Source organism: Anarhichas minor, unplaced genomic scaffold, assembly GCF_050575085.1.
Source record: "Anarhichas minor isolate MPS153535 unplaced genomic scaffold, ASM5057508v1 ptg000050l, whole genome shotgun sequence".
Classification (NCBI taxonomy): Eukaryota; Metazoa; Chordata; class Actinopteri; order Perciformes; family Anarhichadidae; genus Anarhichas; species Anarhichas minor.
The window spans coordinates 2,041,520-2,060,006 of record NW_027466496.1 but is presented as its reverse complement, the minus strand read 5'-3'; the positions used below and the strand labels follow the sequence as shown (position 1 = coordinate 2,060,006).

The 18,487-nt window shown below is 41.7% G+C and overlaps 1 protein-coding gene across 1 annotated transcript in view; it reads right to left on the bottom strand.

Moving 5' to 3' along the window:
• adarb2 (adenosine deaminase RNA specific B2 (inactive)) overlaps positions 1-18,487 on the bottom strand; it is a 153,847-nt gene that overhangs the window by 15,539 nt on the left and 119,821 nt on the right. The window contains exons 4-5 of the mRNA XM_076112641.1: positions 11,499-11,613; positions 1,109-1,277 (exon numbers count right to left, since the gene is read on the bottom strand). Coding sequence (XP_075968756.1) covers positions 1,109-1,277; positions 11,499-11,613 — 284 coding nt within the window. The remainder of the gene's footprint in view (positions 1-1,108; positions 1,278-11,498; positions 11,614-18,487) is intronic.

The following is an 18,487-nucleotide window of genomic DNA, read 5'->3' as shown; positions in this document are numbered from 1 at the left end:
ATAGCACGCTTGGTTACGTGGAGAGAACAGCCACCATATAGCTCGTTGGTTATTGAAAAATCTCTGGTGAGACAAAGCAGTGCTGTTTCCATGGAGCTTATTATACAGGAGAGAGCTTTCTTTGGCGCCGCACTGAAGCAGAAGGTCACAAACAAATAAGATATTTAATGCTGTTAAGCACAGTGTAATGCAAAATGTAATGAACTGCATGTTAAAATACTTGGAGGCACCTTGGAAACCATCGGTGTATGAAGCACCGATGCTGACAGCGGATATCGGGTTAGAGCCGATCAAATCAATTCTATGCTTATATACTGTATATATCATATACTGGAATTTTAATTCCTGTTTATGTTTTTGACCAGCATTAAAGAGGTTCACACTTGAATGGTAATTCCTGAACGGTTAATGCTAAAACATTGCATTACATTGTCACAAGTAGAGTGGAGTCTAAAGGTAATTTAACTGGCCCAGTGATGTCTGTGAATCCGCAATATCGATCTACAATTTGCTAAAATTAGCCTCCATTAGCCTACTTTTTCCACCGCTGGTTGAAGTGATCATAACCTACATAATCATGGTTTAACCTGTAGCAGCTGCACAGTTACATACAAGGCTGATCAATATCAACTTTGTTTTAAAGCTGAGATGAGTAAATAAATCAATCGGTACAAAGTAAATGGGAAACTATTTTTATAATCAATTACTTGTTTAAATAATCTAAGTAATGCCTGTGATTGTAAACTGAACTACTTTGGCTTGATAATGATTCACAGTGAAAGTTATTGTCAGTAGTTTAGACCAATCGTCTTCTTACATTTGGTGAGATAACAAATGTGCCAAACTCCAGAGTTAAAATGTTCCCTTTGTGTTGTACTTTTGTGTGATATCGAGTCAGTTCACATGTAAATGGTCAGCAGAGAAGCATAAGATGAAGGGGATATTAATAATGAGCAAGCCTTCAAGACTAACAATCAACTAGTTAGCGTGAGCATTATCGGGCTGTTTCAGGAGAATGTTAAATGCTACAGGGGTTTCAAAGCTGTAAGTAGAGCACTCGAAGGATGGTTGTGTGTCTTTAAGATGCAGCCGAAGATAGATCTATTACCTTAAGAAGAGTTCAAGTTGAGAGTAGAGGAAGCGTAGAAGCGCTCTGCGGGCCGTGACTTCGGCGTGACAGTCATTGACCACTTGTCCCTGGTCACTCAGGTACTCCCCGTTGATACACTTGGTACCCGTGGATAACGCCACCACCTGGGCGTGCCTCAGGTCCAGACCTGTTGAACGATTACAGACAGACAAATGTTCATCTTATTTTGCTAGTCAGATGTTCCGTTGACTGCATTGATTCCTTAATCCAAGAGTTTAACAGTAACCCCCTAACGCGTGCCCTTCCTTACCTTTCACCAATAGCAATATTTTGGGGGGTCTCTAAAATCAAGAGACAAATATTTGTCATTTGCAACTGTCACGAACATCTCTTTTAAACGCTTACTAATGCTCAGCACTTGTTATTATTCAAACTGAAAAGCATTAAAAATAGAATAAACAGTGAGCGCAAAACATGATTTTGTTTGCCGTAAATGACACAGCCAGCCAGAGCTGCAACAGGTTGCATGAAGCCAGGCTATCTTCACGTCTGTTTGAGGACTTAATTAGTCCCCTTTGGACAAACTGGATCCAGTGCCTTTCGTAAGAAGCTGGATTAAAGCAGGAAATCCACTCTCCTCTTCTTAGTTGTGCGAGAGGCCTTATTATCAACGACATTAGCCGCAGTGATATTTTTGCAAAGTGTTTAAAGCCTAGTTGCCTTGGCTTGCATCCACAGAATCTTGTATATTGCGTATTGAGTCAGTGTAGGATTTCAGAATAATACTGGAGCACTAGGTGGGTGGGTTGCCACCGGGTATTTTGCACACTGCATAACACTACTTTGCATAAAACATTTTCATGTCATGGCAAGTATTTTTAGAGTAAAGTAGCATAAAAGACAGGAATTGATGAGAAAATATAAGTCAAACCAAAATAGAGTAAAGAGAATACAATGCATTAACAGCAATGGGTGGAAAAATAGAGCTCAGACTGAAGTTAGTCTCCAACTTGATCAGACAGTGAAACGAAAACGAAAAAAAGAAACATAAGAAGAGAACGAGGTAAAAAGGTCATTCTGACAGACAATTTTGGGTTATTTCCATAACCACAGTTCTCTGAGTAGCATGGGTAAGTGTCTCTTCAGAAGCTCCTATCACACCACAGCAGCCAGGATTAGCTGGATCCAAGGAGTGAAGCAGGGGAGAGACCCTCCACCTATAAACTGGGCTGGCACTACAGCTGGCCCATCGACTCCATAGTCAGATCGACCCATCGTCACTCCTCGAGTTTGTTGACCGCAGATAAATTGTTTTTTACAAAGGCTAAACACCAACAAATATGGATTGAAGCAGAATATTTTACAAGATATAAACATGTGGAGAATTTGTGTTGAGATTAGATCTATCTTTTTTGACAGAGAGAAGGGAAGAGTAGAAGCCAAATGAGCGGTTATTCTACTACCTCAGTGTATTTTACAAACCCCTTTGGAGGACTAGATGCTGATTCATCCTCTGGGAGGCAAACCTGGTGAGTCCTCTGTGGATGGTATACTGGGATACAGATAGAGGCATCCATAACATTAATTGAAGTGAGCCAATCAAAAGGCATAGAAAACCCAGCAGAGAGCCAGGCTTGCTCTCCACGTTAAAGGAGGCTATCGGCCCTCATGCTTCTTCTATCTGAGTGGAACTGGAGGCAGGTTGGTCACTCCATGGGCCTGCCTGCTGGAAAAAAACAATATATTTTCTATATATACCATGGACCCGTGGGAAACGGTGCCCTAAAACGACATAAATGAGTGTTTGTCACATGTCTAGCATTGACCCACAAGAGTGAATGACATTCCATGTCACAGAATTATACATACGCTTTTTTTCAACTGTTTTGCATCTACAGTATGTGACAGCTGCACCAAAGATTGAGGCCATGAAATGTTCCAGAAGGACTGACTGACCTGAGGTATTTCTAATTATTGGGAAAGAGGGAGTGTTTTCTCTTTTGCTTTTATGGAAACGTCCATTTTAAGTTGGTTTATTCTAGCTTAAAATACTAATCTTCCTAGCTAGAGGAAACATTCAATGAGCATTGGTGTTGTGCCTGACGCTTGGTTCCATCCCGTTGTGTCCGGACAGCGTGATAGAAGCTTCTAAAGAGGTCACTGAAGCGACATTCTCAACGTGAGACATGAAGTACAAGCTATGAGAGAGATCACAGATCACAAAGTCGTCCTGTGATGTGTTGGTTTTTCCTTAGAGAAAAAGACACTTTTCTCAGTGAGGATTCAGGCCAGTGCAGGGCCATGTGAGAGCCCCACTGACTGACAGATAGACAGAGGTGGTGCAGAGGGGGTAGAGGCTGGATCAGCACGTTAAAGGCATGCCATTCCTTCCTTGGCTGCCACAAATCTCTCCCATCGCCTTCTCAAAGTCAGGCTTCGCTGGCTTCTGGCAGACCTGCAGGCACCGCCGGCCCGGCACATGAGCTTTTATCAGCCTCGGCCCAGATGGCACTGCGGCGGTGGAGTCCTGACACCTCCAATGATGAGGAATAGGAAGGAGGGCAAAGGAGGCAAACGTTAAGGGAGGGGGGAATGTGTGTGTGGTGTGTGTGTGGGCAGAAAAAAAGAGCATCGAGAAGAAGAAAGGAAAGTCTAAGGTAAGGCGGAATAAGTTCAACTTTTACTCTACCAACTACAGCGGAGAACTTTAAATAATTTATCTTTGATACTATGTTGTATGGACTTTTAAAATGAATGTACTGTACCATTTTGGTGTAACAGAATCAAAGTAAACATTATTGTTAAGTTAATTTATAGTTTTGTATCCTATTTTTGCCAGTAGACTTAAATACATTTTATTTTAAAGAATAGTGGACAGATTTGCCTAACTTCTCCATGTTTCATGTCATTGACACACAAAATGAATCAAACTTTTTCTTCACATTAATAAGTTATTATGTTAGTAATTCATAAACCTGACATATATATTTATTGTTGTTAGCAAACAGACCCATGAGGTAGATACAGAGCCACATCATCCTTCATATGGAGTCGTGTTTTGGACACTTGGTGAATGCAAGTCCAATATTCACTCTACCTTTAGCTCTGCTTTTGGTTTCCACCAACTCCTGAGGGAAATATCCAGCTCTTTAGCTGCTGAATGCTCCACTATGATCATCAGCTAGCTGCTAGCTTTGTAACTAAGCTTCTGTTGAGAGCGCTGAGAGTGAACCAAAGCAGCAGAGCTGCGGGCCTGAAAAACCAAAACAATAAGCTGAAAGAGGCTACAGTGCTCCATAGAGTTGAGGAGACTGCAGAGGCAGGTGATTATTATCCACTGGTGCATCAGTACCAGTGACATCTTTCATATACAAGTAGTCATGGGATCCATTATTAATATAAAAATATTGCTTTTAGCGGCTTTAAAAAATGATTTTGTCACTATGTTGGATCGGTATCCATCATTCTGAGTAAAGGTGTACCAACAACAGAGACTGCCAGTGATAGAAATGATAAGAGTCCTCCTGCCAGATTTGTTTTCAGGACTTGGATCTATCCCTTTTATAAATCAAATGTTTAAACAGGCTTCAAAGCAACAATTTAGGACACCGAGTTCAGAAGAAGTAAACGCTGCTGTTGTAAATAACAATGGTTGGTGTTCACTGCTCCCTGTAGTGAGTCATTAATCATACATTTATTCACATACACTTTACTAGCATCACACCTTTGTTGGGGTGCAAACAGGTCATTAACAGAATTATGTATATTCTCCAAACACAGCTTCAGAAACACATCATCCTGTGCTCATGCCGATGTGTGCAGTGATTAATCAAACGTGTCGACAGTGAGATAATGATTTCCATCAACACTTAAGACTAAACGTGAAACATCTTTCAGTAGCTTTTGTTGTAAATATCACTCACGGAGGAGTAGTAAATTATTAAAGTTAAACCTACTGTGCTGCTGCACAGAAAACATACAATATTCATGACGGCGCGGCGCCAAAAAAATCTCTATATCATGAGTTCAACTATTGGCATTCCCTGTAAGCAATGCACCCCAATTCCTTCTCGGTGATAAAGCAAGTCCTAAAAGGTAACAGACTCAACCAATTTCATTCTCCTGCTTTCCCTTGCCGTTCCACTTTGCGATTGTTTAGATCAATTTTGCAGTGGATAATTTCTGCTGCGCCGCTCACTACCCTGCCATGAAATTGGCACCGAGGTTGCCTTCAGTTTGCAGGAGAGAGGAGAGAGGGGGGGGGGGGAGATGAATGGAAGAGAGAGAGAGAGCGAGAGAGCGAGAGAGGTAGAAAGAGAGACACACATCGAGGAGATAGAGAGCCCCACAGGCAGTGTGCTGTTTTTAAACCAGGAATAATCAGCTGCATCACAGAAACACAAAAAGAGAGGGTCAAAAGGAACAAGGTAGAGTGGAGTCAAAGGCCTGAGGCACTCTTCACACAAATACATCTGTTACTGGTGATTCAAAGATGTCACACCCCGCGATAACAGCACTGTCAAAAAGCATGTACATCACAGACGAAGACCTGGAACTACTCACTATGGCAACTGCACTATACTGTTCAGCGCACAATACTGTCAACGGCCTTTAGCAGGGAGACGAAGCACACACGCCGCCTCACTATGGCAACTAAGCAGACAAAACCACTTTGTGACAGCACATGGAGCAGAGGTGCTCATGGGCATTTATTTAATGCAGAAGTCTGATGGCTGCCCCTGAACTCAGCTGCACCTAAGTGGAGGGAGGAAGTAAGTTAGGGGGTGTGGTAACAATCAAGCAAAGGAGTGCAATTTCCTTGTCAATTATCAAAGGGAATTTGTTCAGGCATTGCCGGCCGACCAAAGTCAAAAGTGTGAGCAAATTGCACTCAAATTCAAGTGATTGACACACAAAAAAAAAATCATATTCAAGATATTACCAGCCTTATTTGAGGCTAAGTTGGCGAGTTTAACTTATTTGCATCTACATTCAAATCAGCCGTGGGGATTCTGGTTTCCTCTTGAGAGAGGCTTTTGTGGCAGATCCAGTCCACACCGCTCCATCCATGCTTGAGTGCTGTGGCAAAGACATGCTGCTTTTAAAAAAAGGAAGGGAGGGTCATTCCGTCGGTCATGACTGATGCCAACACTTCTGACTAAATATAATCTTCCCCTGCTTCCAACTGTGTCACATAACTATGCCCTGCACACCTGCACTGTGTGCCACTGATTGCCTTTTTGTGCCGCGTGTCACTGAGTCACGTAAATAGGACCCAGTGTCTCCTTTAACAAAGCCGGGCTTCACAACCATACATTGGTTTCTGCTCTGAGAAGTAAAGACTGTAAATATTTTTGCTGAACCAGTTTCTTTTTTTCACCAGTGTCATCATATTTATCAGACAGCAACACAAAATGTGTTACTTCAGTGTTTCATTACTTCCACCACACCACACTGGTTCTCCACTTGCTCTGTCTGCATGTTGGCAAGATGGCCTCTCGCCGCCAGGCTGCATCCCACTACCGGCCAAGGTGGCTGTAGTAACACTGGCTGTATGCGGAAATATTGATTTAACTGTTTCACCACTAAAGTGTGACACATTAGAATATATACATTCTGTGGGATACGCCTTTAAGTGCAAGACAGATCATTTCTTAAGGAGTTTGAGAATATAGCAATAATGGAGGAACCAACAATGCCAAGCAGAAGTTCAGAGCAGTAATAGTAATATTTGACTTCATATTTTCAGTCTTCTACAGACAGTTCCCTCTCAAAGCAATTGTCCTCCTTCTCCCCTCCAGCTATGAAGTCTGGCCTCCTGCTAGTAGAACTTGTCATTTTGCGGAGGATGTGACGCTCAAAATTATTATGACAGAGCCTATGACGTAAGCACAGGTTTAACGAATTTGGTAGTGTGCATTTTTATTGAATTGATGACGTCATCAGGAATATTTTTTTCAAACACCGGAAAGCCCCCGCGGACAGCAACAGAACACATTAATTGCTCATAGTGTCTAAAAATGAGTGCCCCTTTAATTTGTCACATACGATACTAAAGCAATGCTGGACCAAACGGTTCCCTTATCTTTTATAGGAGAGAAAACTCAGTTTGATTTAGATCATGATGATTACAATTTTAGGGTGTATTAATGGCATGAAACACACTGTAACAAGTAGTGTACCAAAGGAATGCTAATAAGGACATTAATTATCCACACTTGTGGAGATCCACTAAAAATAGACAGGAATCCCAACCCAACAGGGACGTACGCATACATTTCGAGGGGCTGTTGCTCTCACCGGAAAAAGGGTGGTGAAGCAGTGACGGCTCGAAGTCACCTAGGGGTGTCCATACCGTCCTCGTCTGTCACACAACCCTCTCTCCCAATAATGTCTACTCTACAGTCTTCTGTGGTCAAGTTGTAGATCTTTTTTCTTCTTGAGAAAATGTGTCCTTTGCAATGGAGTCATCCTACCAATTTAGTAGCAGTGGGCAGCCACAGTGCAGCACACAGGGACCAAGGCCACTTCTGAGGCCACTTCCTTGGGTCAGTGTAATGATGCATTTCCTCTCAATTGTACAGCACCGCTCTACTAAACTCGCTTTTTTTTGGGTTTACCATTTGCTTGTTGATAGTACCCGGTACTGTTTTTGATACCACATCCGACGAGGTTACAAGCGAGCTGAGAAGATGGTGGAGGAAAAACATGCAGACCACTGACTGGTCAGAGAGAACAGTCACTAGCACGACGCGGGACATCCTGCACCCTACCGCCATTTTTACCGTCAATACAGAACGCTTTCTTTTAATCATTTGCTGAATAACATTTGGAATGCAGGACTTCTACTTGTAACAGAGTGTTTTTTTTATAATGTTGTATATTTACCTTTACTTTAATAAAGGATCTGTATATGATTTCCAACACTGCAAGAAACTGGAGATACGTGTGCAAATAACACCTCCACACAAAGGCTCCAGCTGATCCTGCCAGGCTTGGTCAATTCTAATCAGTGAGCCGCTGTGAACTACTCCAGAAACATTAAATTATGGAGTACTATTGCACTGTGTTTTTACTGTTACGCACCAAATCACCGTACTTGGCAATAAACAGTTTCTGATTCTGATCCTCATGATAAACTGATGCATAAATCTACAAGATATTATGAATACAGCCTCAGCAAACAGGTGAGGACAAATTACTAAGAAGACTTTCATGGCAATCATAACTAAGAACCACTTGAGGTGTCAAATAGAGAAATCCATATGTATGCTTGACCATGAATTTTATTTACAGTGATCTATTTTTATTACACAAGGCAACTGCAATCAACAGACACAGCAAAGCTATTATCTGAATGCATTTATTCTCTATGATTATAAAACAGGGTGAAATAGTATCTTATAAGCCCCCCCTCATTATCTCTGAGCACCATAAAGCAGATATCAAAACATTCTTCTGAAGCAGAATGAGCTCTGAAGGTCACGTTTTCATGAACTTTATTTTAAGCCATTTAAGTTGAGCTCCACAAATCCTTTCTTTCATGTGTTCTTTCACCACAAGATGTTGCATGATTACACTGAATGTCATCCAATGCGTGTCGTTTGAATAACAGAAAATCTCTGAAATGCTCTACACTTGCTGAGAAAAAAAAAAAAAAAAAAGAACTTGGCAAGAGCAGAGACTGCACCCTGTTGAATCTGTATTAGCTTTAACAGGCAACTGCTCTGAACATATAAGGATGTCTTTGTGAAATGCTGCTGAAGCTCTCAAATCTCTCTCTCTCTCTCTCTGCTTCAACACACCCTGGGCACATCTCTGTTAATTTCTTTGCCTCTTAGCAAGCTGTTTCGTTGCCGGATGTGATTATTGAACATTAAAATTTGCGGCAGCCGGAAAACCAGATAAAGAGTGGAGAAAAATCCCTGTTTGAAAGTGGATATGCAGACTAAGAACCACAGCTTAGTCGTCATTTGTAATCAACTTGTTTGAAACCCTTTGCTCTCATCTCTTTCTTTGAGTCCCTGTGGTATTTTTCTCCACTCCGAGTCTCATCACCCTGCTGAATAAAAAAAAAAGCCTCAGAAGAAGCTTCTCTCATCCCATCCAACAAACAAGTGGAAAAAAAGGAGAAGGAAGGAAGGGAGGGGGGTCTTTTTAAGCATTTTTCCATTTGGACGTTTGCAATTTTTCATGTCTCTGAGCACATCTGAACACTGTTTACCATCTCCAAACACCCCAATGCTATCTCAGATCGATTCAAATGAGATTTTCCACACTATTTGACAATGTGTGCTGGCGGTTTATTTTGCCGGTCGTCTCGCAACTCTCAGCCTGGTGGCGAGGCTAATCTCACTCAGGTTGGGGCTCAACTGTCTCGGCGGGGCTCCAGCAAGGGTGGGGTGGGGGGTTCGCTGTCTGTCTGTGGTTCAAAGACGGACTCTGATTAATATTCTTGAGGCAAAAGCAGAGGCATGAGACACAGAAAGAGAGAGAGGGTGGGGGAGAGAGAGAGAAACAGAACAGGACTCCCCAGTGTTCCTGTCAAGTTTGGTGTCTGACTGCATGGACGCTGGCCACCACAGCACTACTGCTGCTGCTGCTGCTGCCGCGCCACTGCAAATACTTGGCAACCCTACGTCTGGATCTCTGAAGATAACGCGCACTATTAATAAACAAACAGAAGCAATTACTGGGAGGCAGAGGAGAGGAGAGGGATTGGATTAGGTCAGGATGAGCGCCGGTCTCACTGAAGTATAAACTGATGAGCTGCAGCCCTCCAAAGACAGCAGAGATACCAATCCCTCCTCACTGACCCCCTGCACCCACACAGGCTGCAGCCACACAAGGAGATAACACTCATCTGTGAGTGTGTGCATGGACTTGTGTGTGTGTGTGTGTGTGTGTGTGTCAGGGCTCCACATGTGCAGACCTGTGAGCATTTGTGTGTGAATGGTCCTTTTTTGTATTATATCCCACAAGGAATGAAGACTCCATGTTTTGTAGCATTACTTAGACTGTATGTCTTTCTAGCTAGCAAAGCTGCTTCGTCTGTTTTGCTAAATTCATTGGTTAGTGAATTTAATGTATTCACTAAAATCTGTTTAGAACATTACCAGCTAACATCCTCGCCTAATATCATGTTAGCTAACACGTTAAGCTACAAGGAATGTTGCGATCAACGATAGCCTAGCCCACCAAACACGCCAAACAATCCTCCTCAGCTACCTCGCCTTAGCAAGCAACAAAACATGCACTTCTGTCGAAAACATCCCCAGCTAAAAGCAAACAACTATCAAAAACAGCTAATATCAGGATGAGCCAGCTTTCACCAACGTATAATAGCAACCGCGAACAGCTAAGCTAGCTAATAACATGTTCTAAAAACAACAACTAGGTTAAAATAACTAACAGCTAAAAATAGGTTAAGCCCAATAGCATGTTTCCATTTTTTGCTTACAAAAACTACTTCTTAATTATTCTTAATTCTATAGTTATTTAATTCAGTTTGACATCAATGAGTGAGTTGTACAAGTTGTAGAATACATTTGACATACTATAATTTTTTTATACTATTTAAATAAGCGCTGGCAGAAGTTTTTTATTTTAGTGATAGATGGCTCCACTGTACTACATTGTACACGGGTTGAACGATCACAAAGCTAAAAAGTCTACTTCAAATGTTCACCAATGCTTCATAAACAGATAAAAAGCTTGTTTTGTACAAATTTCACACGAGACGATTCTGGGCTTTACTGTATGTGAGCATCAGTGCACATATTGTGGAGTGAGTCAAGGTTTCTCTGTACTGTATGGGTCAGTGTTTATGTGTGCACGTGTGTGTGCGTGGGAGGCCCTGATGTCTCGCGCAACAAACACCACACATGAAAGATGAACGTGTGGCAATAAGTCATTGTTTCACGCTGCAGGAGAACAGCAGTGGGAAGCTTCCTCCTGCTCCTCCTCCTCCTCCTCCTCACTGTTCCTTAAGTGTGTCACTCAGTCGGGTTTCAGATTAAGTTTTGAGCTGATCTAGTTAAGACTTCCACTGTGGCATCTGGAACTCCTGTCAGAGCTGCCTGAGCACAGCAAGGCCGACATGCAGTGGGGATGACTGACACTCACTACCGTGTCGCATTCTCCTCAGAGACTCTGAATAGTCAATAATTCATCAGGAAGGTATGCAAGGAGTGCAATGTACAGCAAGGATTCGAGACTCTCTCTCTCTTTCCTCCCACATTGAGTTTATCATTTCTCTCTCAATCTAGAATTCCATCCCCCTTCCTATTTCTCCTCCCCTATCTCACTTTTCTTTCTTTTTTTTTTACCTCCCTCACTCACTCTCTCTATATTGCACCACTTCAATAATTCAAAGTGATATATAAAAAGTCAATGAAATTTGCCATACCTCGGGTCATTACGATGCCTGCCAGGGATTTGTGTCGAGCGTGCGCAGGACTGCAGCCGCCCACCAGCGACCGGTACTTCTCCCTCACCAAGTGGAATATTGAATCGGCAAAGACCTGAAAAACACAATCGCTCCCTTAATTTCAACTTCGACTTCACAGGTTTTTTGTATTTTTATTTTGCTGTGTAATATTCTACTTCCCTAATCTGTTCAGGTAAGGTAATGCAGTGAGTTTTTTGGGAGGTTGACCTGAAGGTCAATTTACGTGTTAAGCTATGAGCGCATGAAGGAATGAGACATTCTCTGTACATCATTATAGAGACGTTTCCAACGCCACCATACAGCACAACACGTTCAGTAGAAAACATGACAGTTTGCCACATGCCGTGTTGTAACAAAAACAAACTGCACATACTGCTACTACACAAAATAAAGAAGTATGGATAACTTTATGGAGCAAAGATCACTGTAGGAACTATTTGAGGTGAGACATTGATGCTTTCCTCTAGTGTATTGTGATTTCAGTCTGCACACAGTCTGCCTTTGGGGAACACTTTTTTTTTTACTTTACTTTACTTACGTACAGGGAAAGTACACCTCTTAACGCACAAAACTGACAGTTTCCTACTATCACTCAACATAGTGTATCTGTAGGGGACACATACAGTGGATCTAGTATTTCACATTCTCATCACTTAAAGGTTAAGACGACCAAAAGGGGCATAAACTTTATTATCTGTATATTTTATCCATCTATATATATTATGTATGTCTTTATGGAGGAATCTTGCTTTTATCTGTACTTCAGTGCATTGACATTATCAATGGGTTATCTTGAGATTAGAACGGCCTGGGAAAACAGTTGTATAACGTCTTCTGTTACTATGGAGAGAGCTTTGAAAAATAAAAATCTCAGAGACAGAAGTATAAAATGAAAGATGCTATGGAGTTGCACGATTGGTAAATGTACAAGCCAGCATTTTATGGAGCTTGAGCCACACTACAGACTAGAAGTGTTTAACATTGTGTCTGTCTGGTCTCAGCATTTTTTTCCCCTTCACCTGTTCAAGTCAAGGCGGATTTATTTGTATGGCCCCCAAAATCACTATTTTACATCAAAGGGGCTGCACAGTATATACACTGAATATGACACCATCCATCTATAAACCTGTGACCCATCAGTGGGGCAGGCTGTGGTCAGAGGTGGAACAGCCTTGAAACTTTCAATCTGAGAGGGCAGTAAAACACGTCGTCAAGTTACTCTTTGCCAAAAAATAAATAAATAAAAACGTAAGGAAAAAAGAAGCCCTATGTAGAAACTGTTTCCTGCATACTTACATATTGCCTATTGCTGTCACTCACATTATCTGACCATGTTGTGTAACTATGTTTACGTGGGTTTCATCATTTTAAAGTAAATTACCAAACTCACACAAATGTAATACGTGACATTAATATCGACATAACCATTGATGTGCTTACTCTTTGGTTTAATTGGTAGCCTCATATTCTTTATTGATGCATACATAATCCAAGAGAATGTTGACACAGCTCAATCTCTCTGATTGTTCTCCCCCTGGCTTTAATGCAGCGGATGACCATGCTGGACATTCATTTTACATCAGTTTTCGATCAGTCGCTCCCTTTGCACAGTAAGAACAGCACAGCGTCACAGTTTAATGCTGGAAACAACCTGTGTTTGTGCCATGAAGCAACCAATTGGATTCACCACTAACTTCACCAAGTCTTTCACAACATACAATGCAGACTGTTAAGGATTTATCAACTGATTTGCTACCGATCTCTCCGGCCAAACCCACACTTCTCACCACATTTACATTTAATACACAGTGTTACAGAGTGGTGGATCTTTCCCACCACTCTGCCAACCTTTAATGCTCTTTACTCTAGTGGCAATTAAGGACTTAGTCCCTGAGCTTCATGCCACCTGTAGAGCATAAATGAATCACCAGGAGATGGCAACAGAGTGGCAGCAGAGTGGGCCTTTTTGATAGATTGAGGCCCCGGTAGCTAGAAGGACGTCAACAGATGCCAGGGTGAAGGATGCATAGAGTGAGAGGGAAAGGAGAGAGATTAAGGGCCGAAAAAAAGACAGAGAGAGGGTGACTGAACAAGTGAGCATATTGCACATTACAGCCCTCGTCGGGGCTGTGAAAAACTCTCACAGTTGGAAAAGGCGGTCGACGTGCTCGCAGCTTGTGGTGTGTGTGTCCATGTGTATGAACGCACATATTGTTGCTCCGAATGTGCCAGCCGGAAGCTTTTTTTGGGGAATAGAACAGAAAGAAGGATTACGAGGTGTTGCGAAAAGTCAGCAGTGACTAACTTTCAGCACTTTTGTTTGAAGGAGTTGCAGCGCCGCATAATCAAGCTCTAAGGGTTACACGACGGGTCACCTCCGAGGTGAATGTACTTCTCTTTAACAACTGGCGAGACGGACAAGGGGAAGAGAAGTCGTCTGAACTTTTTAGCCTCATGTTGTTTACTTTATGCTTGAGCGATCAATCCCGACCAAGAGCACGTTAGTCGAGCCCCGACTCAGTGCAGCTCACGTTGCAGTGACGGGGACAGCATGAACAGAGTGGGTGGATTCTCCACACCTTCAGAAGACTCAGTGTGACCCCGGACGCTCAGAGGTCAATTTATGTTACAAAGATATTCACCCTTAGCAAAAAAAAAAGAAAAAAGAGAAGTAACCTTATGAAATACTAAAGTGTAAGCTGTAAGTCCTCAGAGGGGTCCACTGCGGCTCTAACTGGTTGCCATATGTTGATAGATGTAGGGTGTGTGTGACAATTTCTCCACAAACTTCGTCATAGCAGTCTTTCACTGAGGGAGAATTTTTAAGGAATCCAAAATTTAAGGATAGTCTCCCTTACTACTTATTATGTATTTCAAAAATCTGCAATGATTTTGATCATCAATTTATTGTTTCAGTCATTCATCAAACTAAAATAACCAACATTTGCAAGTTTGGGTAACACTTTATAATAACTACACACTATGAAGCATTAGTTGAGTAAACACTTAATTCATAATTTATAAAGCATTGTTCCTACATTAGGTAGACATCAGGTAGACTAGTTACTTTTGAGGCACTGATGGCCTTTCAATGTAATTTATAAATGCTTCGTAAGGCATAGATAGTCCTCACTTTAGATGAGGTCACACAAAATACTTTACTAATGATTAGTAACTACCTGAATTAATCATGAATTGCAGTGTTAATATGTGTTTATAAAACATATATTAACATAGTCCCTAACCATTAGTGCATATCTAAATCATTATATATATAAATGCATGAATAATGTACATCTAAATAAGTTCTTAATCATTTACTTACACTTTATAAATGATGTTATTAATCACCTACAACTCCTTAATAATTGGTTTGTAATATCTTTAATACTTAATCTACAAATGGGGAATCCATCATTTATAAAGTATGAAAACACAATCACGAAACAGATAATAGACAAGCTTATTAATCAAGAATAAAACATTTATAACTGTTATAAATTGTATACTAATGAGTGTTAATGTAGGAACAATGCTTTATAAATGATGAATTATGTGTTTACTCATACTTAACTAATGCTTCATAGTGTGTAGTTATTATAAAGTGTTACTATAACTTTGGGCTGTGGACTGTTGATGGAACAAAGCAAGACATCAATGGAGACCAGCATTTGTTTTGCTTTTTTTGTTTCTTCTAACTTATTTACAGAATAAATTATTAATTGGTAAGTCTGAAGAAAAGGCAACGACAGCAGAGTCTTAATGCAGTGTATGTTGGGGCAGTATAGAACACTATCACCAAAGTCTTTCAAAATCAACGGATTATCTTTCTTTAAATCACACTGACAAAAAAAATCATGGACCTCCTCGTAGTCGACTTTTCAGGTATAGAGAAAAACAGCCTTGTTTTCAGATTATTCATCAGTCCAAATGTTGAATTTTCCTAGTTCTGTAGCAGCATGAGTCACACAAATGTAAAAAAAAAAACCTGCCTTGTACGCTGTACCTGAAAGTGACATCCAATTAATTCTTACAGAATCCTGCTTGGCTTGGCAGCGTCAGCTGGTGTCGGTCACAGTCTGAACCCCGTGTCAAGTCCTCCGTCCCTCCTAAAGGCCTTTTCATTGATGACATTACAGAGGTGAGAGAAGGTGGCAGCTCAGAAAGGCCTGGAGAGCAAAGGTGGAATAGACCCTGGCACACGGCCCGGCTTTTTCTCCCTCCCTCCGGCTTCCTCCCCCATCGCCTCCCCTTTTGTTCTCTCTCCTCCCATCCCCATTCTGTTAACTCACGTTTCCTCCCGTTCTCTTCCCATCTTTTTTATGTCTGACTCTTCAGACTCTGGCCTTTCAATCCTCCCCTGTCTCTCCTCCCTTTAACCACCCTGCCTCCTCACCCTCCTCCTCCCGCGTTGTCAGGTTTCTCTCCCTCGCTCGTTCTGGTTCGTGATAAGAGGGCAGTGATGTGGCAGGACTAAGAAGCCAACAGTGAGTCAGAGCCTATAATTTCCTCATCCTGTGAGCCTGAGTGGGGAAACAACATAATCTACATCACCTGACACAAAAGGAAAATAGGCTGCGATTTACAGCTGTGGTTCCCTTAGCAACAAATACACATCTTCCACTTTCTCTGTCTTTCTCTGTTCACATCAGCTAATATCTACATACACACACCTGCCTGTACCTTCATTCCTCACATAGTTTACCACATCGGTTTTCCTTAACATCGCACACACACACACACACACACACACACACACACTCTTTCCTCAGTGGGGGAGTTGAGTGCCACCTTCAGTGTGGGCCTAATGTGGCAGAAAAACGGGGCCAAGGATCTCATTCCTCAGTCAGACAGAACATCAGTGCGACCTGCCACGCGGCGAGGGGGGGCCTGCGTGTGGCTGGCTGGCTTCCTCTTGGATGAGCATCAAGGTTGACGTTGCTCCATACGGCTACATTTGGGAATTTCAAAATCTGTCTCAGGTAACTGATGTAAGCTCCACACGGAATACGTCGCCGGTAGAAACGTCGCAGAGCAGAAACTGCTGTAGTGGCTATTGTGTTACTCACCCCACCTGGTATCTTTCCTGCATTAGTTCTGACCAATTTAGCTCTCGGTTCCTCTGGGCCTCCTCACGGTGGACAAAACAAGCTTCTTTTTTTCGGAAACTGCTATAGCTGCAAGGGATGAAATATATATCGCAGAAATACCCCGTTCAGCCTTAATGAAGATGAGGTGTTGAAGTACGGAGCAACCTTAAAACGGATCCACTGACCTTTGCCCCCAGTTACACTTAGTCATTTCATGCATCTTAGGCAGATCGGATAGCTAGGAGCTAAATATAATGGATTGAAAATAGATGTCATCCTTCTTAGTTTCAGGAAAAATTGGCTGCAGTGATTTAAACATGCATCCTCATACAGAAGACGCTCTGAGTTGATGTACATGTTATCTGAACCCTGATCAGTTCAACCACCGTATGATCTGTACGGGTGAGGGAGTGGCGTGAATGAGAGCCCAGGACAGCAATACAACTTTTGTCTTGCTTGTATTTTTTTTGAAATGCGATTCATTGATGTGTTTTTGTTAGTTTATGGCTAGTTGTTATTGCAAACATATAAATGCTGTTACTGTAGCCTGCTGCTTAAGCCCACAAATTATTCGTCATCTGGTGTTTTTGGCATTTACCAAATAGCTTTCAGACATATCAGATATTTAAAAGGATAAATGGAGCTGGGGCATTTCTGTATTTGGCCAAAATATAATTCTGGTATTGGGTATTTAAAATCTTACGATATGTTTTTAGAGGTGGAATGACACTGAGTCAATGAAAAGAAATGAGTGGAGAGAAATAAATTTTAGGCAACGCATAGTAATGCAAAGAGGCATCTGTGTGAGTTGAAAATGTCTCACAAGAGTTCTCACAATCAATACACGGTCTGCACGCACATGGTCGCTATAAAGGTTGATAGCTAGATAGCTACAGCTCATATCTACACAGCTTGTACGTTCTTTGTGGTGAAAACACATGGACTGCAAAAGAAATTAAACTGGTATATTTGCATGAATATTTCGAGGCAAAAAGTTGCTTTGCATTCTTAAACCTGCTATAAAGGCAGCGAACAACACCAACACAGTGCTGTGTTGGTGAACCTGCTAGCAAACACAAAGCAACATTAGTACTTCTTTGGAGTCAGGTTTCTGGCCAACTGATACATTTGAATTTTCACTTTCCTTTTAGCTCAGTTTTTGGGTCTCAACTAGTTCTTCAGGAAATGATCTTGCTAATTAGCTCCCAATGCTAGACTACATTTCACCAGCTAGCTTACTAGCTAACGTTGCACGTCTGCTGTTTTGTGCTGGATAAGTACAGTAGGTTTATCAGGAAGTGGTGAAAAGGCAGTTTTTAGGGCTGAGGGGAGCTGCAGAGACATCTTCTGTTAGTTCGTCATTATGAGGGACTTCTCTCAAATACATATAGTCGTGGTATTCACTGTATATATAAAAATATAAAATGATTATTCGCTTTATTTCAAACAACCACATGAGTGGAGTAAAAAGCTTTTGGTGTGCTGTAAGGTTCTGGTAATGAATATTTTTCAGCAATCGATAGAACAGTTCTTTTTTTAAATGATATGGATCTTGATTACCTTGCTGGCCTTTATTTCATCTGTCCAGCCATCCCTCCCTACCTGCCTCCTCATCACCCCCCCGCCCAAACTGTTTGTGCACGTAAACAGTTCAGCATCATCTCCAAGGTAATGTGGAATGTCACCAACAATCCTCCTGCTGCCTTCCCTCTGAAGTCAACATTGTGCCAGAAACACAAAATGTCAACGGGGAAATTCTCTCAGCTGTGGCCTGACCTAGAAGTCTGTGCACGCTGGTAGGTGTGATGGGGTATGAGTGTGAGTGTGTGCGTGTTGGAAGGAAACGCTCAATTGTAT